The 26999-nt window shown below is 41.0% G+C and overlaps 2 protein-coding genes across 2 annotated transcripts in view; one reads left to right on the plus strand and one right to left on the minus strand.

Annotated features, from left to right (window-relative positions):
• The window catches only part of LOC311008589 (neuroligin-2-like), a 217323-nt gene that overhangs the window by 180904 nt on the left and 9420 nt on the right, over window positions 1-26999 (plus strand). The window lies entirely within an intron of this gene.
• Window positions 2786-19533, minus strand: LOC311009469 (up-regulator of cell proliferation-like). The gene is made up of 5 exons (XM_084003660.1): window positions 19407-19533; window positions 12282-12344; window positions 12045-12156; window positions 11548-11607; window positions 2786-9865 (listed from the first exon to the last, which is right to left on the minus strand). Exons 2-5 carry the CDS (start codon window positions 12285-12287, stop codon window positions 5181-5183), a joined length of 4863 nt encoding a protein of 1620 aa, XP_083859786.1. The 5' UTR covers window positions 12288-12344; window positions 19407-19533; the 3' UTR covers window positions 2786-5180.

Here is a 26999-nt window from a genome sequence, read left to right on the forward strand (position 1 = left end):
AATGATCTTTTAAATATAAATATGAAGAATCAGTTACTTCACAGAAACAAAAACAAACAGAGATAAAGATCAGATCAACCTAAAGATGGAAATATGTGGCATAATGTACTTAATTGAAAAACAAAACAAGACAAATTCTGAGATAAGACAATAACATGATACTCAATTAGATAAGAAAATCACTCATATATAACCTACATGTTGACATTTAAACTTTACACTGAAAATGTGAATATTAACAGAAGTTGAAGTTGGAATAATTCGCTCATGGAACACATCTTTAAAATCAGTGCAAAACTTTTCCTTGTTCTGATTGTTCTTTATGCATTTCCTGAAACTGTCTGGCTGCAACTCCACAGATGTGCTGTTTTAGAGAAACTTCAAACTCAATCTTTATCTTAAAAAAGACTAAATTGTGACTTTATATTAAATCTATTGTTGTTGTGGCCTTCACTGTGGTATACATGCCATGTGGGGAAGTGTGTGAACCCTGGTTGCTGGAACTTGTTGCACCTGTCAGTCTGCTCCTGTTGTCCATCAGCCTGCTGCATGCTGGGAGGTTTGTGGAGGTTTTTGATTTGGACTGATGCTGCTCAATTCTCAGCACCACCAACTTTCATCCCCTTCTGTAAGAGTTCACCTCCATCAACCGTGCAGCCATTAAGTCGAATATAAACCAGATTGTGTTTATTTTGATGTGTCTGAATGATCATATATTATTATTTATCATAATAATCATTTGTCATTTCTTGAATTAAACCAGCCACAACTCTCCTCTATATGAATTGCATGTGATGTGGAAGCTGTTGGTTTAGACATCTATTTTCTATCCAGCCATCACTCTAGTTTAATAACATGGTACACATTCAGACATTTATGTCTGTCTGTAGCTTGAAATAATGCACGAGTGAGATATTCATCTTTATTTCTTCATTATACACAAAATACTTAAACAAAATACTATTCAAAGTAATTGTGCTCTTCTTCTGATGGGTACTTGAAGGCAGCAGGTATATCAACATGCACAGAGGGCAGGACATGGGGAGATCAATCAAACTTGTCTCTGGTGCCGTCAACAGGTCATGTGACCATGGACCTGCATGGGGTTTATACAGATAAGAGAAAGTCTTCCCTTGTATCTATGACAGTCAGTCAAGGAAGGTCACTTGCAGCTTGTCCAATCAGGGGCCAGAATCGTGGCCCCTGATTGGACAAGCTGCACTCCATCAGGGTGTGTTAGCGGTGTTAGGTATCATATAAATATGAATTACTGCTGGAGCCGATCCCAGCTGTCATTGGGCGAAGGCAGGGTACAACCTGGACAGGTCGCCAGTCTATCACAGGACCAACATATAGAGACAAACAACCATTCACACTCACATTCACACCTACGGGACATTTAGAGTCATCAATAAGCCTATCCCCATCCTGCATTGGAATATTAGCTTATAAACTAAACAAAACTAAACTGCCAGCAAAGATGTGCTACTGCTCTCAGCCACTAGATGGGGTAGTGAGGGTGTTATAAGCACTGTTACAATTGGAAATATTCAACCCCGTAACCTCAACAGACATTATAGTGATGTGAATCAAGGTTAATGATAATATATGATCCAATAAAACTCATTAAACAACAAAGCATATTTGTTGATACATATTTGAGTTATTTTGAGATCATTTTGTTTTGCTTTGAGGACAAACTTGCGCGACCAATATCAGGTGTGAACGACCCTTAACACTTATCTGTAAAGTTGACCTTTGTTAACAGCTTCACACCAGAATCCACATGGATCCAAATCTAGTAAGGTTGCTGCTCAGTTGCTTTGTTGTCGGATCCACCTCTCCCTCCTCCACAGTCCAAATATGGTCACTTCCTTCACTGGTTGCAAAAATTTCAAGATGGCGACGTCCAAAACCTAAAAAGGTGACGGCCAATATGCTGAACACTCTAAACGTAGAACAAAACGTAGTCCACAAACCAATGTGTGACATCATGACGAGGTCCAATTCTTTTATACAATCTATGGTTTAATTCACAATTCAATTACCTAATTAAATACTTAATTTGATCGCATTAAAAACGTAATTTGATCGGATTAAATACGTAACTTGATCCAATTAAATAATTCATTTTATGACATTTGTTGTTGTAACCCCAACACTATTAATTTCTTACATTTTGATTTACAAAGTTAGAAAAGCATTAGTTAAGTCAAACCTGCTGTATGATCCCAGTCACCTCCACACAGTGAGGCATATAGTTTATTCATTCAACACTTGTTGATCCCTTAAACCCTCGCTATCGGTATCAGGACTGAAACAGTCTGATCAGTACTTCATTGTGATATGCTTTTTATGCTTCAATGTGATGCAAGTCTAGTCAACAACAGACATGTCCATCTGGCTATTCTAATCATGAATTTATTTTCTGTTGCTGTTATTTATTCAGAAAACGTACTATATTATACAATATATATTGATAGTGCAATTGAGGATTTTCCATAGATCCCAACTGTCTAATACATTTACTTTTTTCTCTACAGGTGGCACTCCATTTGCAAAAATGTTGGTTAATGAGTTTCTACCATTTCATCAAGTGAAAAGTCTAAAATAATATTAAAAGAATAAAACTTCAAACGTGAGTTGTCTGACTGAACTCATTTTGTTTAATAGCTGAACATTCTGGTTTTATGAAAAATTCCTCAAACAAATTAGATCAAAATATTTTAGTTAATGATTAATTTTCCAGATCAAGTAGAGACAATTAAGGAATCACTCATGAGGAGGAAATCACTTTTTAATTTGTATTTCTGAAACAAATACCAGCACAAGTCTGACAATGAGTCCGCAGTAAAAAGGGAGTGTTTGCAGACCTTAACGCTGTTGGACTTGACTAACTGAAGCGAAACATGACTCCATGAGAGCAATTGAAACAAAGGAAATAATTTTCAAACTCAAGATTCAAGAAGGAAATCCAACAAGTGTGGTAAATGATGTTGGTCGTTCCCAGTCAGCTGTGTGTAAATGTGGTGCAAGTAGAAAGTAAATGGGAAGGTTATGAAAGGAAAACATCAACATATCAGGATAGAAAGGGCAAAAAAAAATGGCCTTGAACATAGAAAAGACCAAATCAAACGAAACAAAACAAATAGGTTGAAATGAATCAGCTCACACAAGTAAATAATGTATCCATGTTAACACCAAGTATTGAATGATTATATTTGAATACTATTAAAGTCCCAGTCAGCAACTTTTTTTTATCATATTCACTGAAGCCGACACTACGCTCCGATAGAACAACATAAATCATACGGTTTTAGAAAAAAAACGCGCCTCTACGTGCACGTAGAGCCTGTTGTTTGTTTTGCAAAAATATCAACAAAGCCCGGGTCATCCTGTCCAATCAGCACGCAGGGCTGTCTTCGTGCACACAGACCCCTCCTCCCTCGGGTTGTTCCACTATCACAGGGGGGAGGCGGAGGGGAGTAGCAGCAAGCTTCCAATTCCTCAGTTAAAAACCGAAATGAGGAGGTCGAAAACAACCAAGGAAAAGAAAACACCAGTGGAAAAGAAGGAAAAAAAGAAAGATGGCGACGGTGCCCGTGATAAAACCAGAGTCAACATCGGACCCGCGTTTCAAAGGTGGCGTGATCGGGATTTCAAAGGGCACGGAGTCGAGGGGAAGGAGCTCGGTGGTCATGGGGGAGGAGTGTGAGAGTTGTAGTTCCCTCGATCCGCCAGACCTGCCAACTGGGACTTTAAAATGTAAATATGCTGAATCAGGCACTTCACAGAAACAGAAACAGAGTTTAAAGTCTGGCTATGAAAAAAAGACCACATATCATACATAACTTCATAAAAACAAGCTTTCTGTCATGAATACAGGTTGACAAAACACGGATATGTCATGTGGCCATGAATGATCTTTTGTTTGATTCACATAAACAAACATTCTAAATTTGGAGTTAAAGATGAATACATGAACTTAAGATATAAATATTTAACACCAGATACTTAATTGAAATTAAAAGCAAAAACATCAAACATTTTTAGTTTAGAAAATGTTATGTTATATTTGGACTGAATGATTTGAAATTTTTTAGCATCAGACATTTATATTCATTCAGATACACAAAAGCAAATATATTCTAAGTCTACTGAGTAAATAATCGCATATCATACTTGATTATACATAATCAAAGTGTTGTCCAATTGTGACGATACCACATAAAAACTGAATGATTTCTTAAAAAGTAAAATTGTAGTTCACTTGTTGCCACTCAACAATGTTAATATTTGGCATTTTTATAAATCATAGAAACAAAAAAATAGATTTTAAAGACATAACACAAACTTAAAAATGCAAATGTTTTGAAGCAGGTAATTATTTGATATAAAAACAAGACATTATAAACTTTGCAATTAGAAATGTAGATATTAGACTTAATTATATAAGGAAGAAAACTATATTTAGACTAAATGATCTCTCATTTTTACATCAGTTATTGAACAAAAACAAAAACAAATAGATTCTGTCATAGTTCACCATGGCTGCTACTCTTTGTTTCCCTCCTTTCGTTCTTCCCTGCTGTCTGTCTGTGGGCGTGGCTACTCCCTCTCATGATCACCAGGATATACACCTCGGTTCCTGTACTCAGTCTTCGCTGAATTCTTCTATCTACTTGTGCTTCAGTGCTCTCTGGCTCTATTTGTCTTGATTTTTGAAGATTTTGGTTTTTGTTGTTTTAGCCTCTGTGCTCCATTATCTGGACATCCTGTCCATCTGTTGCCGATCTACTCACCAGCCAGCCCACTCAGTTGTCTTCAACACTCAAGCCACGGACTCAGTCTTTCTCGTGCCACAACCATCATCCGACCCCCTGAACCCTCAGTGACCCCAGAACCCTCTCACAGTAAACCACTTCCTGCTTTTGTGCCGAAGTCCAAGTGTTGTCTGTTTCTGCTTTCAGGTCCACCTTCTTGTTAAAATCATAACAATAAAGAACAAGTATTGAAATAGAAATCTAGTGTATCTTTCTCGTGTTCGTGTTGCAAGCTGTACTAACAATATCTTCAAACGTTGTATGGTATAAGACAAGTAGGATGTAAACATCCATGTGAGGGTAATGAATGTAGAGGAGGAGGAAGTCCACCACTGTAACCACATATCATGTAGTCTCTCACTTGATGTTAAATGACACTTTGATGCTTGCTTCTGCTTGCTTACGTGTGATATATTTCCATGTTTTAGGAATATCAGCAGGCTTTGCACTGTACACTTCAGCAAACTGCTTGTTGAATGTTGCCAGTACGTATTTCCAGTAGTCTGATGCCTGAAGACTTTTATCTGGAGCAATTGTCCAGTCTGGGAAAATGTCTTGGTAACGCTTGTAGCGGTGCCATTTACCTTTTGTAGCAACGCAACGAAAACGTTTGTTACTGATCACAGAGGAAGAGCATACATCAGTGGCAAGTTTTTCTGTCCAAAACCACTTGAATATACCCAGACCTGCAGGCCGATGTAGTGAAGTCCAGTGCTGAGTGTGGGCTTTTCCTCCTGCCTCACAAGGTGCTTGGCAGAATGGACACTGTTTACCACATCCGATCAGTTCGGTGAAAAGCACATTCTGGGGATTCACATGAAGTTTTTCAAGTTTCATTTGGATGTTTGTTTCATTAAACTTCTCTCTCAGAGCTTGTGCCATGTCCTTGACACACTCAGTGAGCCAGTGAGCAAACTGTTCCTGGTCGGCATTGTTCAGGATCATGAAAGCCCCAAGAGCATCTTGGGAAATGACCAGTTTATCACCAAGTTCCTGACAGACATTTTGAACGAAAGACTTCAAGTTGCCACTCTTTCCTGTTTTAGCTTTGTTGATAGCATAATTTATGCTCCTGATACATGACTGAACATGTTGATCCTCAAACTCAAACGCTGTAGACCCATTTGAGAAGCGTTTCACTATTTGGTCAAGTATCCAATCCTTTACATACTCCTCATATGAGTCTATATAGGTCAGGAAATGTACAAAGGCATTCTTTGAGAGCAAATCCAGTAAAAGTGAATACTGGAAGAACATCCGTGTACTGAACTGCTGGCATGTCTTCATTTCATCGATGATATCAAGACCCAAGGAACGGTTGACAAAGTCTTCGACTGCAGGCTTCAAGCAGCTCTCTGTGAATTCCTGTGCCTTCTTGTGGCACTGGTCTCGCTTATGGAACACATCTTTAAAATCAGTGCGAAACTTTTCCTTGTTCTGATTGAGCCATCTATGGGGATCATTAGCATGTGAGAATTCTTCATGCATTTCCTGAAACTGTCTGGCTGCAACGCCACAGATGTGCTGTTTTAGAGAAACTTCAAACTCAATGTCCGTCTTAACATCCTGATTGTTTTGCAGCCTCTCATCAATCATGTTTAAAATCTCCTGGATGTAAGTGTCATGGTAATTGTTTTTTCTTTTGGTTTTTTCAATTACACACTGTGTGCAAATCGCTATGATGTTGTCTGCAATTTGTTGTACAGCCTTTGTGTGGCTTGGAATGCTCAACATCTCTCTCACTTTGCTTCTAAATCGCTCATAGTATCCTTCAGCTGTGTATTTAAAAGGCTTCAGTCCACAATCTTGCAGCTTTGTTTGACTTAACAATTGACATGCATGACTTCCCTTGTGCTGGACATTTGCCATCAGAGAGTGAGACACACTGGTGTATATGTCCTCGACTTTAATTTCTGAAAAGGACAGTTCCTTCTCAGTTTTAGCCCACATCTTGTCAAATTCTTTGTCCAGCTCCTCTTCTCTCATTTGCACCTTTTTCTTCTGACATTGTTCAATCAACGCACAGACTCTCTCCTCTAATTCTTTTGTGTGGTTCTCCTTGATTCTATCAAGTTCTGTCATTCCCTGTCTGATGTCAGCTGCAGCTCTGAGCTGATTAATTACAGAGCTCTCCATTTCTCGTCGAAGACTCTTTGCACTGTTTGAGAATTCCTCTCTGTATCCCTCAACCAGATAGACATGACCCTCAGTTTGCTTGAAGTATTGTGCCAGATTGTCAAGAAGCTGTTTCTCCCATTTAGACAGCACTTTGTAGGCTTCAGTTTTCAAACATGCAAGAAGTTTCCTCACGTCAGAAATCTCAGATTTTACAGCAACTGTACCAAAATTGGAAATTTTTGTTTCAGCTGTAGTAACCCACGTGTACATGTATTTTTTGAATTCCCATTCGCATTTGTTAAATTCTGTGCACAGCCTCATGTATGCATCAGCCACCAGGCTGTTTCTGAAGCTGAAGATGAAGTTTTCATGCTTTACTGCATTCCAGAGGCTTTTCATCCACTCTGTAAAATCCAAGATATCATTAGCAGATGATGCACAACTTCCAAGGATTTGAATGACGTTCTTCTTGAACTCATATACAGCTTCGCTGTACCCACCATTAACTGGTGCCATTGGTGGGTTCCCATTCCAGAGTCCAGGGATGTACCAGTTGCCAGTGTCTGGACTGTACTCCATCACATCAGTGAAGTTCTTGTTCTTCTCTTTCTTTTCCATTTTGGCTGCTGCCTGCGTCATCTCGTTTAACTGTTGCAAGAGCAGTTCCCTGTTTTGCAAGTTCTTGTCGTGGGCTGAAACATCTGACACATTCTGGTGAACAAACTGACACTTGGGCTTTTTGCCCACCTCTTTCATCCGGAGGAAAGCATGCACAACTATTTGTAGGATGTCTTTCATTTCTGTTGAATTCTCCATTGCAATATTGATGATGGTGATATCACTAAGCCCCACAACCAGTGTTGCCAGCTCATTATCATGCTCATGGCTATTGTCTAGTTGTGCAAGCTCTGGTGACTTTAAGCCCTCAGTGTCAATTATAACCACAAAGTCACTGTTGAGTACTTTCTTGACATCTTCATTGACTCTGATCAGCAACATAAAGGCACCTCGAGTGCATCGACCACTGCTGACTGCAAACTGCACTCCAAACATAGTGTTGAGGAGAGTGGACTTTCCTGTGCTCTGAACTCCAAGAACTGTGACTACTAGTATCTTGCTCTTAGGAGACACCAATTTATTGAGCTCAAAGAGAACATCACTCACCCATCTGAGAGGTATGTTGGATGCATCTCCATCTACAAGCTCAAGAGGATATCCATCAAGTAACAATTGTGCACATAGTTTGGGCAGATGCTCTAATTGTTGACGCGATAGGTCGGTTTTTGGAAGGGAGAGTGAAGCTTCATAGATCTGACCCATTTCACGGAAGAAGTGTTCAGTACCTAGAGAGCTGTTGGAAAGTTGTCGTTCAATGTCTTTGATCTCCTCTTTGTTTTCAGAATCTTTGCATTTTTCTTTGTACAGCTCTCTGAGGCTAGACAGTTTGTCTCGAGACAAGTTATCAAGGTTCATTCGCATCCACTTCAGGAAATAGCACCTCTCTGGCCCTGGGCTTGAGATTGCATTGATGAAACATGTCATTGCATTTGACACATCGTAAGAGTTCTGTTTTTCCCGAAGTTTGGTCTTCTCTAACTGAAGATCACTTTTGTACTTTTCTATGCCCTTAGACCCAACGTTTTGAAGCCGGAATTCTTCCTTCTCTAAGCGAGCCAGTTCCTTCCATATTTGGCCTTGCAAGGGTAACTGAGTTTCTTTGTATTTGAAGATGTCTTTAATTTCAGCAGTGATGGCATCTGCATTTTTCTTGGCAGTCTGGCAATCCGAAGAGTCTTCATCAACCCAGATTCCCAGTTCATGGGCAATGTCGGCCATCTGCTCAACTCCCATCTTTATCTGTGAGTTCTCAACTAAACTGCTGACCGTTTTCTGCACATTGTTGACAAAGTCTGCATCATTCATTTGTTTAGTCTTCAAAAGGATGTTGCTTTTAGTCAAGCCCAACTTGGTTGCTACATTTTTTAAAGCATCAATACTAGAGCGACTGCTTTGAGGTTTACCCACCAAGAATATCTGTGCCTTGTGGTGTTGGTTGGTAAGCAGCTGGCACTCAGAGTCCAAAGTGTCAAAGAAAACAAAAACTGCTGTAGATGTCTGACACAAAAAAGAAAATTGTGTTTCAAACGATGCAATGTCCCCACGAAGGTTAGCTACAGCTACTGGTTCACTGAAGGCATCCATGTTTTTGTTCCCACAAGGAAGGTACCATGTGACTTCAACCATTCCATTAGAGATTCTCCGTGAACTGTTACCACTCTCCATGTTACGATGAACAAATGTATCATGGTACTGCTGAGAATTGCTCAGAAGCTTATTGAGGATCGCAGACTTGGACAAAGAGCACTCACCCAATCTTACAAAAGATATCATTGGAAGTTTAGCGAGAACAATTCTGTCTTCAATAAACCCCTTGGATTGTGAAAGCGACTGAGGTCTGTATTTTTTGACAATGTCTCTCATGGCCCAAAGCATGAGCATGCACTGCTTTCTGTCACAATCAGGAAGCAACAGAGGCACGGAAAACTGACACATAGACATTTTGAGTGCCATTTCTTGACGTACAAAGCCATCAGAACACAGAAAGAGGGCAGTGATTATGTCAAGGGGGTTCAGGGGGTCACTTACATCAGGACTATCAGACAAATAATCAAAATCTAACTCTTCCTTTCCTGATGCAACATCATCATCGTTTGACTCACATACTGATGTACATTTCACGTTCCTCGCTGTCACATTGACCATCATCAGTTTCTTCAGAAAATACCACGGAAGATCTGAATTACACCGAGGAGGTTCATCAGTCATGGTCTTTCCATCAATCTGAAGCATTGTGCTCAGGGATAGCTTCTCTGGATAGAACTTCTCCAACCCAAGATCCTCCAATAACATCTCCAGTTGGGTCTCTGTGGATGTGAAGATGTCTATTTTTTAAAAAAAATCATGAATTGTCTATTATTTCAAGCAAATAACCACATTTCCAACACTGAGTAAAGTGACAGATTGAATGTTTGATGAATTGTCTATGGGGCACAATGTACAATTTTGCATTCAGGCTAACTTAGGCAAACATCCAGAAAATGATCTGAGTTGTGTTTTTTTCTCTTCAGATACAAATCAACATATGCTTAAGGATGGAAAGATGTCTGAGGCAGCAGGTGCACAAAGTGCAGCCACCGTGCTGAAGAGCGAACCGAGGCCCGCGTGAGTTGGGAGGGGAAGATGCGCACGCAGTACCTTGTGTTTGTTTACATCGACGTTTTGAAGACGTGTTTACTAGGTGACGCGCCAGCGGAGCATTTAACAAGCTGAGGAAGTTGATCCGAAGAAGATAAAAAGCCAGTAGTTGCTTGTACGAGGCCGCCGTTACGCATCAACATGATGCACATCAACTCTGCCTACACAGAGGAAATCCTGCAGTATCTCCTGAGGAAGGTCAGCTTGTTTGTCAGTTTGGGGTCAATAAGAACATTCTTCCCACCTTCTACTACTCCATCGAGAGTGTCATAACATTCTCTATTATCTGCTGGTTCAAGTATAACCGACACATTCTCAATTCCAACTCATTAAATACCAAGGTGTCAGTGGCATTACATTTCAAATTACCTCAAAGTACCCCAGAGTACCCCTCAAGCAACATATCAGTGTTGTGTCAATATACGCTTGATACATGCACAGTGTCTTTTTAAAGTGAACACTTCTCAGTTAGGGTGAGGAAAAGATCGTTAACTTGACTAACGACTCACGTGACTCACAAGCCTAATCATACTAATGAGTCACAAGGCTGACTTTTCACACAGGACATGAACAGCAGTCTCTTGGGTGAAAGTCCTGTGTTAATTTAACCTATCCACCTGCCCAAGCAGACGATTGCACACTTTGTACCATAATAAACTGTATCGGTTTTGGGTTTATAGTTTAAATCATTATTGAGCTGGCTGTTTGTGACTTCCTGTCCACTTGCATGACGTAGGGTTAACGTGGTTGACAGCGGTTTCTTCTCTAGCATGCCATGCTGCCTAATACAATCTCGGCCAGACTCTTTTAAAGAGGTGCTGGTTTATTTAATTTGGTATTATCATATTATTTACCTTAAGGGTTCCTATGCTTAAAGATCACAGGGGGAGTACTCTGTTTTCGTTTATTATTATTGCTGAATTTATGACATTCTAAAAAAAATTATCGTGCTCAGCTTATAAAGTCACGCAAAAATGTATATAATGCACTTAACTGTTATTTAATTATGTTATTAGAATAATTAAATGATTACATTTTGTGCGGTTATTATATTATGACTTGCTTCATTGTCACTTTTACCAGTCAAAATGAGTGACAAATATGGTCAGCAGTAGGTCTTTCTAGCTGTCGCTAATTCACATAGTATCTTAATAGAAGTCCAAAATCATGTGTTCAAGCTGATGTCTGAATTCAGCCAAAGATTTTGATGAGAAAAGCATCATTCCATAGCAACAATGTACAACCATGAGTGGACTTTTCCAAAAACAGGTGGTGAGAAAGACCTAAAAGTGCTATGTATCTAATGCAGGTCCATTTACCAAAATGTACAAATGGATTTTCTTTTACTTACTAGTGTGGACAACCTTGCTACTGTCATGATAGGCTGCCATCTTCACAGTGGGGCTTGGCTCTGTGGACATGACAATAATAATGGTTGTATTTAGACATGGGATGTTGTGAAAATGTCACATCATGATTTTCCTGGACAAAATAATTGTGATTCATAATCGTATCACGATTATCATCAAAATATGCTTAGTGGGGTCTTTTTGGTCAAAAATGATTGATAAATATATTATTTATATATTTTTGTATCCTGTATTTTTTAATCAGGTTTTGTCTACCATGATAGAGAGTTAGACAGCTTTTTCAAGTCACTTGTTAAGATACTTACGATGATCCCAACAACAGAAATTCACCATGATCAACTTATTGTGATCAACTTTATTCAGATTCACAATCAAATCTGATATCATCTCATCTCTAATGGTTATATTAATGGTTTCACTTCAAGCTACTCAACAGACGTGTTGAGTGAGAGAGAAGAATGGATGGTATCAAGCTGACCTTCACCACTTGTATCGGTGTGTTGACAGTCACTCTTGGTGTTGGACCATGGTGTTGGAGTGTACTCCATTTCTGCACAAAGATCACCGAATGAGGCTTCATCACTGGTTCCCTTGATAAATTTGAAAAATTAAAAAACAAAATGTTCAGGTGTGATGAAACAACTCATAATCCCATACACTTTAGTTGGTTGGATAATATTTCCATTATATGTTTTTAATTGTTGGAGTTGTTTACCTCCATTGTAGGGCCAGTCTCAGTCCCGCCACACTTGGTCGAGATTATTCAAACAGCTTCTCACTGAAAGTAAAAAGAGACAAATCTATTAGTCTTTATTCAGAGTACTATAATATCCCATGAAGTTTAAAATACCCTGCAACCTTTCAAGAGATGGACCATAACGTTGGCCACTCGTCATTTGAATACGCTACTTTATGCAGATCAGTGGCGTCCAATGTGACCCGCCTTAGGAATTACCAAAAAAACTTTTAAAGTCACCATTGTCCATCTAAAATAAAGACAGATTCAGCAACTATGTGAGTCATTTCAAAAAGATTCCAAATGTGACCCCAACAGGTGGATCTGATGAGCAGCAGAGCAGCAACCTTACTGGATCTGGATCCATATGGTGGTAGTGATGGTAACAAGGCTGCGCTAGCGACCTGTCAATCACAGGGTTGCCCCGCCCTAAAGCATCCCCTGCTTTAAAGGGATAGTTCCGAATTTTGGACATAAGACCTATTTTCCAACTCAACCGGTGTGTTGGAGACGTCTCAAGACATTTCATTCAGTTCTTCTAGTTGCCGAGTTCGCTGTGCTATGGCTAGCGCTAGTCAATGGTTCTAGTTAGCCAGGGATTAAAAACAGTCTTGCCCACTCCACAGTGCACCAGAGGCAAATCAATTAAAACACTAGACTGTCGATGTACATATCTGTGTTGATAAAATAATATTTGAAACAAAATTAACCTCGCATCGCATGAATCATCCATTTTTTGAGGGACTAGTTTCTCAGCAGCAGCGGAATTTTACTTTGCGCTGGTTAGTTGTGAAGTAACCACAACACCGCAACAGAGAAGCGCGTGACAGAAGCCCGGCGGGACACAGTAGCCTTTAGTCAGCCCTTATGCCCCCAAGGCTGTCAAAAAGCCCTCGGAACTCACTCAAACACCGGGCAGCACACGGCCCCGCGAACCCACAATTACGCACCGCAAACCTGAACCTCTGCTCCATCCGGAGAACCGTAAACCCTCGGAGGCGTTGCAGGGAATCCCTCCGGTAAATACACACCTGAACACCACCAAATTGTCGGCCCTTATGCCCCCCAAGGCTGTCTGAAAAGCGCTTGGACCTCACACAAATACCGGGCAGCACACGGCCACGCAAATCCACACATGCGGACTCTCTGTCGGACTCAAAACTCTAAGACGCGCCCCCGAAATACTGCCCGTAAATAGGCAATCGAACCGGACCGAATTTTCGGGCCTCATGCCCTCAGACCTGGGTGAAAAGCGCTTGGACCTCACGCAAACACGGGGCATCCCACGGCCCAGCCAACCCACAATTACGCACCGCGAACCCGAACCTCTGCTCCGTCCGGAGAACCGTCTCGGACGCGTTGCGGGGGATTGCCTCCTGGCACCACCAGTCTCAATTTGTTCGGTCCCGGTTCTCAGCTCCAGCGGGGGCTATCTCGGTCTCCACAGACGCTCGTTCACGTTCTGCCCTTTGAGCAAACCTCTCGCGCAATTCTTCCTCTGTATATTCAGGCTTGTACAGGTAAGGTTGGGTTTGGGTGGAAAATAACTCCTCATCCGAGTCTTCAAAAGTTTCAGTATATTCTCCAAAAGTGTCCATTTCTGTGAGATTGAGGAAACTAGCACTGCAGGCTACTCTGTGTCTGTAGCAATGACAGCAGGTAAACAAACTATTATAGAACCGGTAACTTATAAGTGCTAGGTGATATCAGTCCACCGCTGCCAGAGCCTACTAGGAAGTATGACATGCTCCTGCTGCTGCTGAGACATAAATCCTTAAAAATGCAAGGTTGGTTTTATTTCAAACATTCTATCAACACAGATATGTACATCGATAGTCTGCCGTTACAATTGATTTGCCTCGGGTGCACTGTGAAGTCAGTATGAGTGTTTTTAATGCCACGCTAACTAGAACCATTGACTTGCGCTAGCCATAGCACAGCGAACTCGGCAACTAGAACAACTGAATGAAATGTCTTGAAAACGTCTCCAGACGTGTCCAACACCGGTAGAGTTGGAAAATAGGTCTTATGTCCAAAATTCCGAACTATCCCTTTAAGTTCTATTTATTCATTCTATAAGTTGAATAAATGAACTAAATCGCTGTACTAAAGAAGAAGTGAGATGAAAGATCATTTTCTCATACACTTCCATGCAATCTGACTTCTTTATAGAACAGGAGAAGTCGCCCCCTGATGGCCAGCAGAGAGAATGCAAGTATAAGGCATTCAGGTTTGGCTTCACTTTGCAGACTCTTTGGTGCCTGGTCCATCCAGAAAAGACCAAAACAACCAAATCAAATGACCGGCTCTTTTAAATACAGAAACCCACATCAAACAAGAAGGACATGAGGTGTTTCAATAAACATGATCATGAATCAGAATGTTCAAAAAAATGTATGGTGTACAGACTGTTTAAAATACCCTGCAACCTTTCAAGAGATGGACCACTCGTCATTTGAATACGCTACTTTATGCAGATCAGTGGCATCCAACGTGACCCGCCTTAGGAATTACCCCCAAAAAAATTTAACTCACCATTGTCCATCTAAAATAAAGACAGATTCAGCAACTACGTGAGTCATTTCTTTGCTGAATTTTTTTCAGAAACAGAGGAAAAAAAGATTCCAAATGTGACCACAACAGGTGGATCTGATGAGCAGCAGAGCAGCAACCTTACTGGATCTGGATCCATATTAGAGTCCGACCGATAAAGGATTTTAAAAATGTTTGTTGATTTCAAAATCCGATATTCCGATATATTGACCAATATATATATATATATATATATATATATATATATATATATACTGTATATTGAACATTGACCTCACTCTGCTAGCTGTCCAGTCCGCAACACTCACCGATTGACTGTTTGCACGACACCCCCCCTCCCCAACACCTTCCTCTGCGGTCACTGTAACAGGTTTTCCCAACACTCCTTTCTCCTCTAGCTCCCCCTGCAGGCCCCTGGCACCATTACAGCCACTACGGAAGTTTTCTGTATCTAGCTCTGTTATTCCTGTAAGAATTACTGATTACCTTCCAGATTTATGACAAATTTAAAATCAGTAACAATTCCACCTAAGTCTGTCAACACCTCTAAAGGTGTCATTTAACGGAACCTTCGCTCTTTGCAAAGAGTGTCCAGGATAACTGATAGCACTATCCCTGACCTGCACTCCCACGTCACTACCCTCTAAAGCACAGCGTTGCCCTCAGGCAACGCAAAGTTTTCTTAGGCCCCATGTCCAACACAAGTTTCTTTAAATTATAAAAACCAATCAGATTAGTCAAAGAACTATCTAAGAATAATCCAATGAGGAGTGGGAGTCACTGTGATGCATAATTTGGAGGCGGGAAGCTCTTTTCTGACATGCGGCCATCACAGCACATGGTCTGAGAAAAAGGTAAGATTTTTTGTACTACTAAACTTATATAAACTGCAAATATGTTAGCATGCATAAAGGTGTAAATAAGCCTTTTGTCGGGTTTTATGAAGTTTTTTTCATTTAGTTTCTTCAGAAATACAGTTTTTCTATTTGTTGCCCAAGGGCAACGTTGTGCACTAAGGTGAACATTGTTTTGGAGGGGTAATCACATTATTACATTATTTTGTGAAGAGTTTTAGTTTCTGTTTATTATTGATCTCATTTTTACATTGTGGAAGGGAACTGTGTTAGTTGAGATGAGGTTCCAATAATAGGTTAATATTGGTTTATACAGTAGGCACTAAACAAAACAGGAGTCAGATATCAAGCTGTAGTCTTCATATTGTGTTATTAAAGGTAATATTAAGATCAATTTCTTAATAATTTAATATATCTATAACCTTTCAAGATGGAGAAAGTGAGGATGAAGAGGAAGAGGAAGAAAAGAAAGACCCGAATGATGAAGAGCCTCCTGAAGATTACTTCCAAAAACCTTGATGGAGAACATTTCATTCAGCTACTCCACCAGAACATCCTGAATGGACCGACATTCCTCCTCCACCTGGTGATATTCAGTCTCCTTACTATTTCAAATATTTTTTTTCTGATGAGATCCTTGAGCACACTGTCAATGACACAAACCTGTACAGTGTCCAGGACAATCCTACCAAGCCCCTCAACCTCACAGTTGAAGAACTTGAACAGTTCTTTGGTACAGTGCTGCACATGTCACTGTTTGGTCTCCCAGCCACCCGTATGTTTTGGAGCCACAGAAGCCGTATTGCACATGTTGCTGATGTAATACCTCTTGCAGGGCGGGAGGCCATCAAAAAACGTCTGCATTTCAATGACAATAGCCGTCAGCCCACACGAGACATGGAAAACTATGATGAGCTCTACAAGATCAGGCCTTGTGTGTGGATTGGGGTATGAGAAGAGAGTGTAATGTGTAATCTGCCTTACTACATGGTTCATGAAGTTTATGTTTTTTGTTTAGCCTCTTTCAGTCTAGATAGGCGTACATGATATTGATGATATTTACACATTACATGTTATGTGTATCAGAAGTGTTCTTTTAATGAAATGGTTGTTTATTATTATTTTTAAATATTATGTTCTACTGCTTTCTAAGCATTGTTTCATGATATGTAAATTAGTTATATTCTCTGCGATTGTGTACCATTAGCGCACAACGTTGCCCTCAGGCAACAGAAAAATATTTTGGAAAGGGGGGTGTCCAAATATATATATTTAATTGTTTTTAAGATTTTAACTGGTCTGGCTCCTCTATATCTGGCGGAATTTATACAAGTACGTAATCCAGCCAGAGATCTACAGTCATCCAGTGAGTTGTTGTTGGATGTACCTAGATCAAAATTGAAGACCAAGGGAGATCGTGCCTTCTCTGGCTGCTCCTAAACTCTGGAACAGCTTGCCATTACATGTTAGACATGCGGGTTCCATAGAGAGGTTTAAGTGTGCTTTAAAAACACATCTTTTCACCTTGGCCTTTGGATCCACAGTGACTTCTAATCCAGCCTAGTTTTGTTTTTTGCACTGGTGTTTCTGACTATTGTAGCCGTGCACGTATGCACGTATATGTATGCGCATATGTTTGTATATGTGCATGTGCTACATGCATGGTGGGACACTTTCTGCAGCAGAGGATCTTTTGCTGTCTCCTGTACAATTTGCTGTAACATGACATCTGATGTTGGGAGTGAAGCAGTCACAATGTTGATGTGTGTTTCAGCATCATCAGTCACAGGGCTGACCGGCATGTCACTGTTTGGAGCTGGTGCTCGTGATAAAGCATCTGCCAGTACAATGTATTTTCCTGGCGTGTAAATAAGTTCAAAGTCATAGCGCTGCAATGCCATCATCATGCGCTGAATTCTGGGTGACATGTCATTAAGGTTCTTTTTCCTGATTGTTATGAGCGGTTTGTGGTCAGTCTCTGCTGTAAAGGTTGGCAGTCCATACACCTAACTGTGAAAATTTCCACACCCAAACACTAAACCCAAAGTCTCTTTTTCAATTTGAGCATAGCGTTGCTCTGTCTCTGTCATCGATCTAGACGCATATGCTACAAGTTGCCATTTGTCTTCGTTCATTTGTAGCAGTGTAGCTCCCAAGCCATCTTTTGAGGCATCAGTGGAGATCTTTGTTGGTTTTGATGGGTCAAAAAATGTGAGGACTGGCTCTGTAGTTACAGTTTCCTTTATTTTTTCCACTCTTTCTCATGTCGAGAAGTCCATTCAAATACTGTGTTGTGCTGTAGCAACTCCCTGAGGCATGCTGTCTTGGAGGTAAGATTAGGAATGAACTTGCCCAGGAAGTTGATCATTCCCATGGCTCTCAGGACACCTTTTTTGTCAGTGGGGGCAGGCATATCCAATATGGGGCCGCGGTAGCGACCTGTCAGCGAGGCCGCGGTAGCGACCTGTCAATCACAGGGTTGCCCCGCCCTAAAGCATCCCCTGCTTTAAGTTCTATTTATTTATTCTATAAGTTCTATTTTACTCTAAAACTGTAAATGAACTAAATCGCTGTACTGAATTAGAAGTGAGATGTAGGATCATTTTCTCATACACTTCCATGCAATCTGAATTCTTTATAGAACAGGAGAAGTCGCCCCTTGATGGCCAGCAGAGAGAATGCAAGTATAAGGCACTTCAGGTTTGGCTTCACTTTTCAGACTCTTTGGTGCCTGGCCCATCCAGAAAAGACCAAAACAACCAAATCAAATGACTGGCTCTTTTAAATACAGAAACCCACATCAAAAAAGAAGGACATGAGGTGTTTCAATAAACATAATCATGAATCAGAATATTCAAATAAATGTGGTGTGGTGTACAGACTATTACTGATGTGAATATTCACTACATTTACACCACCAAATACACATGTGCTTCAACGTGGCATCATGACTTTTCGTAAATATAATATTATATATATTATCTGTACGCAATTCGAGCTATGCGCGTGTATGTGTACGTTCTGAGTGAAACGACCCATCACATCCGGGCATGTAAACGCCCTTTAGGGTTAGGGTTAGGGTTAAACGGCGTTGATAAACACGCGAAAAGGTGATTGTGCAGTAGTGTAGTAGTAGTAGTAGATAACACGCCATAATGGCATACGAGTTGGCGTGTCATACATACGCCACTTCATGAGATCAGTCTGTGTGCTTGGTGAGTCCCTTCGTGAATTCCAACGAATAACATGAGAGGAAGAACAAAATGTATTTTCTCATGGCTGCTGCCAACCTGCCCCTCTCTGCTGAACTAGTACAACGCCCCCCCCCTCTCTCTGTCACTTCCTCTCACACTGACGCTAGATACCATCTGTTAATAGCAGCTGAATAAATGCAAGAAAATAGTTAACTCATCACAAACATGCAAATGCTTGGGTTTGTATCTCAGACACAATCCACAAATATGAAATATTTCTATATATTTCTGTCTGTCAATCATCTGAAATAATTACAGGCAATCCAAATCAAAATAATAATGTTTGTGCTTAATTCAGCACATGACTGGTGAGGTTTTAAAGCGTTTACAGTGGAAGCACTTTTCTATCATGTAGATATTTTTTTCTCGTGTAGTTTTTCGGTCCTCCCATCACGAACTTACCGGTAAAATCACAGACAAAACAAAAGAATATAGCAACCCACCTTTGGAGAAGAGACGTGCCCATGGCAGGATGTCCTTTGGAAATCAGGATGCAGAGGAGAAGGACTTGTCCTGTGCAAATGCAGGTCCGCAGTGCAGCATCTCCTTTTATTCTGCTGCTGAAGCCACTTTCACTTTCGTTTCACAGAAAATGCGTCACGGTGGTGTGATGGCGCTGCAGAATGAAGACACTTTATTGGAGGAAATTTATGTTCCAACATGATGCTGATTTCCTAACAACGTATCAAGGTAAACTTCAGGACTCAATTCAGTTACATTTCCACAGCCACTTCTTTTTCTCATTGTGTCACATACATAAGCATATGTTTTATTAAAATACTGGGATCTAAATGAACAACACGCCACCTGGAGTTATTTTATACATTAAAAAGTGCCTTTTTGGTGATCAACTGTTTTGAAATGATTACATGACGATTCAATTAACAAGGAACCAGGAACCAGGGCAGAATGAATTACTCAAAGTAAACGTACAGAATCATTATCAGTGACCCGTCTGGAACCATTGCATGTGTGCACAACTGTTGTGTAACCTGCTTTAACTTTGCAATGAAAAGAGTAGTGACACACACACACACACACACACACACACACACACACACACACACACACACAGGAGATGTGTCCAGTGAGGTCCAGATGGCATGGATGTAAACTTTTCAGGTGTTGTAATTGAAAATGTGATTGCTTTTGTTGGTCCAGGAGTCATTATGGATGTAGATATTTCTCGCTGATAAGTTTGCGCTATTTGATGTAAGCTTGACTGTCTGGTTATGACTGGGTTATGGGTGGTTATGCTTATGAGTTGAGTTGAAGGTATTTTCACTCCTCCGCAAATTCAAAACCAACACTCCAGGTATGAGTGGACACATGACTAAACAACCGGATGGTATTTTTATTATATATAATACCGCTTCTGTTGCCTTCTTACACCCGGCTGAGTAAACGGGTAAACTGAAGCAGTGGCTCTAGAGGACTGTTTTCATTGTACAGACTGGCACATGTGGAAACTCAAAAAATGGATGATTCATGCGATGCAAGGTTAGTTTTGTTTCAAATATTATTCTATCAACACAGATATGTACATCGACAGTTTAGTGTTTTAATTGATTTGCCTCAGGTGCACTGTGGAGTGGGCAAGACTGTTCCATGCTAACTAGAACCATTGACTTTTTTATTTATTTAAACCTTTATTTTAACTCGTTGGTCACTGAGGTTTCCCTCATTTACAGGGACGACGAGTTTACAAGCAGCAGCAGAACATAACAATTACATTTAATAACAGTTGCAAGATGATTTACAACGCTCAGACACCATATGTTTAAAATCAGCAAGAGTAGGAATAATCTCCAGCCCCAAAGTAAGTTGGAGAGTATTCCATGAGTTGGGAGCATCAAAGGAAAAGGCAGATTTACCAAACTCTGAGTGTACAAAAGGGACTTTAAGAAATAATAAACCACTAGAGCGAGTAGAATAAGATCCAGAGCGCCATTCTAATAAAGATGAGATGTATCGGGGCTGTTTACCAGTAAGGTAACAGCTTGTGCTATGGCGCTAGCAACCAAAGTGCTTCACAGAAAGTGCTTGTGCTTAAGTGCTAAATGCAAAAAGACGTAAAAAAAAAAAAAAAGGGACATTTTTCAGGCATTTTAAAAAGACAAAAAAGAAAGAAGAAAGAAAAGAAAAGGGTTAAAAGACAAGGTCTGAGTTAGACAATTTGAAAAGACACTAATCGAAGGCAAGGGGAAAAAGGTGGGTCTTTAACTGGGATTTAAAAATATTTAAAGACTGGGCCGCCCGGATGTGTAGGGGGAGGGAGTTCCAGAGTCTGGGGGCGGCCACTGCGAAGGCTCTGTCCCCCTGGTTTTTAGCCTGGACCTGGGCACTTCCAACAACAGTTGGTCGGCTGACCGGAGTGCTCTAGATGGGATGTGGTGGTGGAGAATATCAGACAGGCAGGTGCGGGCCAGACCATGGAGGGATTTGTAAACAGTCAGGAGAAGTTTGAAATCAATGCGGTAGCGGATGGGGAGCCAGTGGAGTGATGCAAGGACCGGGGTGATGTGATCTCGCTTCTTTGTACAGGTGAGGAGTCGGGTGGCTGAGTTTTGAACTAACTGCAGGCGGCGGAGTTGTGATTGGTCGATGCCGGTGTATAGGGCGTTGCAGTAGTCCAGTTGTGAAGTTATGGAAGCATGGATGACTCCCTCCAGATCACTCTGGGGCAGGTAGGCTTTGGCCTTGGCAATAGTTCTCAGGTGGAAAAAGCTTTTTCGAACTACTGCGCTGACCTGCTGCTCAAACTTGAAGGCACTGTCAAAAATCACGCCCAGATTTCTGACAGAAGGCCTGAGAGGTGAGAGGCGAGAGGGCCCAGGGCATCGGTGGAGAAGGCTGGAGAGGTTTTTCCAAAAACAATGGTCTCGGTCTTGCTGTCATTGAGGTTGAGGAAGTTTGCACCCATCCATGCTTTGATTTCAGCCAGACAGTCAAGCAGTGGATGGAGTTCAGCCTGCCCATCAACCCTGAGGGGGAGATACAGCTGGACATCATCTGCATAACAGTGGAAGGAGATGCTGTGGTTAATTAGGATTTCCCCTAGGGGTAGAACGTACAACAGAAAGAGTATGGGGCCTAGTATGGAGCCTTGAGGGACCCCGCAGGTGAGGGGGGCAGCAGACGAGATATGATATGGAAATTTTGTACTTCTTGATGAGAGATATCTGAACTGAAGACTTGAGAAGGGTTGGTGTGAATGTAAATGTGTCCTGTGACCTGTGACCTGTGGCCTGTGGCCATTTGTGTGTGTTTTGCAACCCATGTGTGTTTTGCGACATAGGTGTGGTTTATGACCCAGGTGGGGTTTGCGACCCATGCAAGGTTTAGATAAACATCGGAGTTTATGACTTCCATCCCTGTGAACTGAGTGAAAACACACCCACAGAAGATGGATAAATACCATGTTGTCTCACAGCACGATGAGTCTACACATTGTAACAGACCAGCATGTTGCTCTGTGAATTCTCCTCTTGATCAAGATTAAATCCCTGTTTGGACCTTGAGCTGACTCCGATCTCCTTCCTCCAGTTCTAAACCATCGGGTAATTATTTTAACAAGATGGAATCACCAAGCTGTACAGAGAAGCTCCTGTTGGCCAGGTAGGACTGGAAGAACTTCAAGGCTGTGCCTTTGATGCCTACGTGATGCTCTAGCCGAGACAGCAGAATCCTATGATCCACCGTGTCAAAGGCTGCTGTAAGGTCTAAAAGCACCAGGATCACAGGGCTACCTGAGTCAGCGGCTAGGAGCAGGTCGTTAAGCACTCTCAGGAGAGCAGTCTCAGTGCTGTGGGCTGTTCTAAAGCCAGACTGGAATTTCTCATAGATGTTGTTATTGTTTAAAAAGGATTGCAGCTGGACATAGACTTCTCGCTCAAGGACTTTAGACAGGAAGGGTAGCTTGGAAATAGGCCTGAAGTTAGAGAGAATAGAGGGGTCAAGGTTTGGCTTCTTTAATAGTGGCTGCACCACGGCATGCTTGAAGGCAGCCGGGACGCACCCAGAGGAGAGGATGAGGTTGATCAGCAGTAGAAGGATGGGGGCAACTGAGTCGAAGACTGCAGAGTCCTTGAGTAGACGGGAGGGAAGGCAGTCAGAGGGGCAGTTGGAGGGCTGCAGATGTCTAACTGCATTACAGAGGGAGGATAGGGTACTGGGCTCAAACTGCTCGAGGACAGCTGGCTGGGGGAGGGCGGGTGGGTCAGGAAATGGGGTGGCAGAGGTATCAGTAGGCCTGAGTGCTGCAATCTTTTCAATAAAGAATTTTAAAAAGCTTTCACAGAGAGCAGGTGAGGGCACGACAGGGGATTCATTTCGGGGATTTATGAGAGAATTTAATGTGTTGAAAAGAACCTGGGGTTTGTGACTGTTTCTGGAGACCAGGGAGGAAATGTACTGGGATTTGGCAGTTTTAACAGCTCGATGGTAATCCGCCAAGCAACTTTGTAGAATCTGGAGGGACACGTGGAGGCAGTCCTTCTGCCACTTGCGCTCAGCCCGCCTACAGGCACGTCTGAGGAAGCGCGTTGCATCGTTGAGCCATGGTGATGTCTGTGCTTTAATGCGTTTGGGCTTAAGAGGAGCGACGGAGTCCAGAATTACAGTGCAGGCTGAAGAGAACATAGATAGAAGCTGATCAGCAGTCAAATCAGAGCTAAGGCCCAGTGACGGCCTACACAAGGGGGAGTCATTAAAAGCGGCTGAAAATTGCCTTGCAGTCGAGGGGTTAATCAGGCGCGAGGCCCGCCTGGAAACACCAGGGGTATTACCTGAGCATGGGACTGATACAGAGAACAGAATAGGGGAGTGGTCGGAGAAAGACATGGCACAGATTTCATTCCCAGAGACAGAAACACCATAGGATAACACAAGATCTAGTGTGTGACCCTTTCGTGAGTTGGGCCGGAGACGGCTTGATTAAGACTGAATGAGTCAATGAGGTTCAGAAAGTCCCGGGTCAGAGGCTGTGACTCACAACAAACATGGACATTAAAATCACCACAAATTGTTATATGATCATATTTAACCATAAGCCCAGACAAAAAATCAGCAAAGTCATGGATACAGTCTTTGTTGAATTTAGGTGGACGGTACACCACTGCACATAAAACAGGGGACGACAGAATTAATTCAAACAGTTGCAGTTCAAAGCTAGCAAAACCAGTGTGTGGAATCTGCCGGCAGTGAAAAAACGACTTGTAAACAGAGGCAACACCTCCACCTCTACCAGTCGCTCGGGGGGAATTTAAAAAGTTACAGTCCGGTGGAAGGAGTTCAGAGAACGGCATGTTTTCGCCAGTAGAGACCCAGGTCTCACACAGAAACAGAAAGTCCAGCTCCCGGGAGATAAAAAAGTCGTTAAGCATGAAGGTTTTACTTGCCAGGGACCGCACGTTTATCAAGGCCATCTGGAGGGTTAGCTCGTTGCTCGTTGTTATAACAAAAATGACTAAAACACAGTGTTGAGCCTTCCAGGGTTCCCCAATTAGTTTTCACTGAGGGCCAAATTATGCCCAGGTTGCCAAGTCGAGGGCCAAATTGTCTGTTATTTTTTTCATTGGATCACTAAACATTATTTTATGTGCAAATGTTATTATTGTTGCTGCTATTATTTGAAGTATTATTATTGGTGGAAATGCTTTAAAGCATTTCCAACCTATGTTATCCTAATCTTTATTGGTGGAAATGCTTTGAAGCATTTCCAACCTATGTTATCCTAATCTTTATTATTGGTGGAAATGCTTTGAAGCATTTCCAACCTATGTTATCCTAATCTTTATTATTTTTTTTTTTATTCTTCTTCCGTACGTTTTTCAGTCGCCTCTAACTTCTGCATACTTTCAGCTATAAAAACCATTCAACTATCAAAATGTTCAGCTTTTTCAGCTCTTTTGTGCTGATTTTCAACCTTTCTTCTACCTTTCATACTTTTTAATATATTCAGCCTTTTCCATATTTTTTTTTCAATGCATTCCTATGGAGATCAGCCTGAAAACCTCTTTAACATCCTCCTCTTTGAACTCCGACTTCTTTCACATACTTCCACCTACAGACTCCATTTAAACTTTAAACAACCTACAAGATTCTGAACTATTCAATTCATATTCAGTTTTTTGATATCTTTTACAGTTTTTCTATAATCACAGTTTATGTTTTATGTTTTTTTCAGACCTCATCAGAGTTTATAATGGGTGTGTATTGCGCCTGCTAGAGTGCGTGACATCATCGTTAGAGTGTGAGAGCAGCCCAACACACTTCAGCTTTTTTTTCTTTCCAAACTCCTCCCGGCCACAATTTTCACGTTACAGATGTGATATTTTCCAATTTTGTAGACAAACTTGTCCTGTCTCTAACAATGTGCTCAAAAACTCTGTGAGATTTACAGAATTTGTACTAGCAACCTCTAAATGCGGCCACAACATTTTTCTCCCCATTGACTTACAATACAAATTGAGAAACAGATTTTCAAAGAAACCTGAAATGAGCTGCATTTCTAACTCGCCCTAGCGTCCACATTTCTGAGACTAGGAAAAAATAAAAGTGATCAGTGTCTTCAGCAGAGTCTTGTAGCGCTAACGGTGCGAACATTTTGGCAATACGACTTTCGGTGTGAGCGTGAGAAGCTTTTGTTCGGACCCTCCGAAATGGAGGAATAGAGACAGGCTCTAGACAGTTACACAGGCGCGTAGAGGGCTTTGATCTCTGTGGCTTTGATCTTTAGAAGTGACAGCAGGTGTGCTCTGATTGGCGGACAGGAGCGGCAGACAGGAGCAGTCAGTGGGATTTGTAGTTTTTTTTGTCAAACTTCTTCTGCTCAGGTATACTTTCACCTAGAAACTCCATTTAAACTTTAAAATGTATACACAAGTCTGTCTATCTCTCTCTGTCTCACTCTCTGTCTGTCTGACTACTACTACTACTACTTCTACTACTAGCCTACTACTGATACTACGTCCACTGCTCATACTTGTACTAGTACTACTACTACTGCTACTACTAGCCTACTACTGATACTATGTCCACTACTTTTAATAGTACTACTACTAATACTACTAGTACTAGCCTACTACTGATACTACCTCCACTACTTGTAGTAGTACTAGTACTACTACTACTACTACTACTTCTTCTACTATCCTACTACTGATACTACTTCTAATACTTCTACTACTAGCCTACTACTGATACTTCCTCCACTACTTGTAGTACTACTACTACTACTACTACTACTTCTTCTACTACTGATACTACGTCCACTACTTGAACTTGTACTAGTACTACTACTGATACTATGTCCACTACTTGTAATAGTACTACTACTACTACTAGCCTACTACTGATACTACCTCCACTACTTGTAGTAGTACTAGTACTACTACTATGTCTACTACTGATACTACGTCCACTACTTGAACTTTTACTCGTACTACTAGTCCTTTTGCTACTAGCCTACTACTGATACCATGTCCACTACTTGTACTTGTACTAGTACTAGTACTACTTCTAGTTTACTACTGATACTACCTCCACTACTTGTAGTAGTACTAGGATAAATACTACTAGTACTTCTACTTCTACTACTACTAATACTACTAATACTTGTACTAATATTACTAGTACTAGTAGTACTTCTATTTCTACTACTACTAATAATACTAATACTTGTACTAATATTACTAGCACTATTGCTAATACTACTGCTACTACTAATACTTGTACTAATATTACTAGTACTAGTAGTACTTCTACTTCTACTACTACTAATACTACTAATACTTGTACTAATATTACTAGTACTACTGCTAATACTACTGCTACTACTAATACTACTTTTACTAATACTACTAGTCCTACTGCTACTACTACTACTACTGATACTACTCCTACTACTTCTATTAGTACCCTACTAATACTACAAACAAAAAGAACATTCAAATATTAAAATGTTCAGCTCTTTAAGGACATTTCAACGTGTCTTCAACATTTTTTTCCCTTTCATATTCTTTTCAAATATTCAG

The sequence above is a fragment of the Eutrigla gurnardus genome (genome assembly GCF_963514095.1).
Source record: "Eutrigla gurnardus genome assembly, chromosome: 23".
Lineage (NCBI taxonomy): Eukaryota > Metazoa > Chordata > Actinopteri > Perciformes > Triglidae > Eutrigla > Eutrigla gurnardus.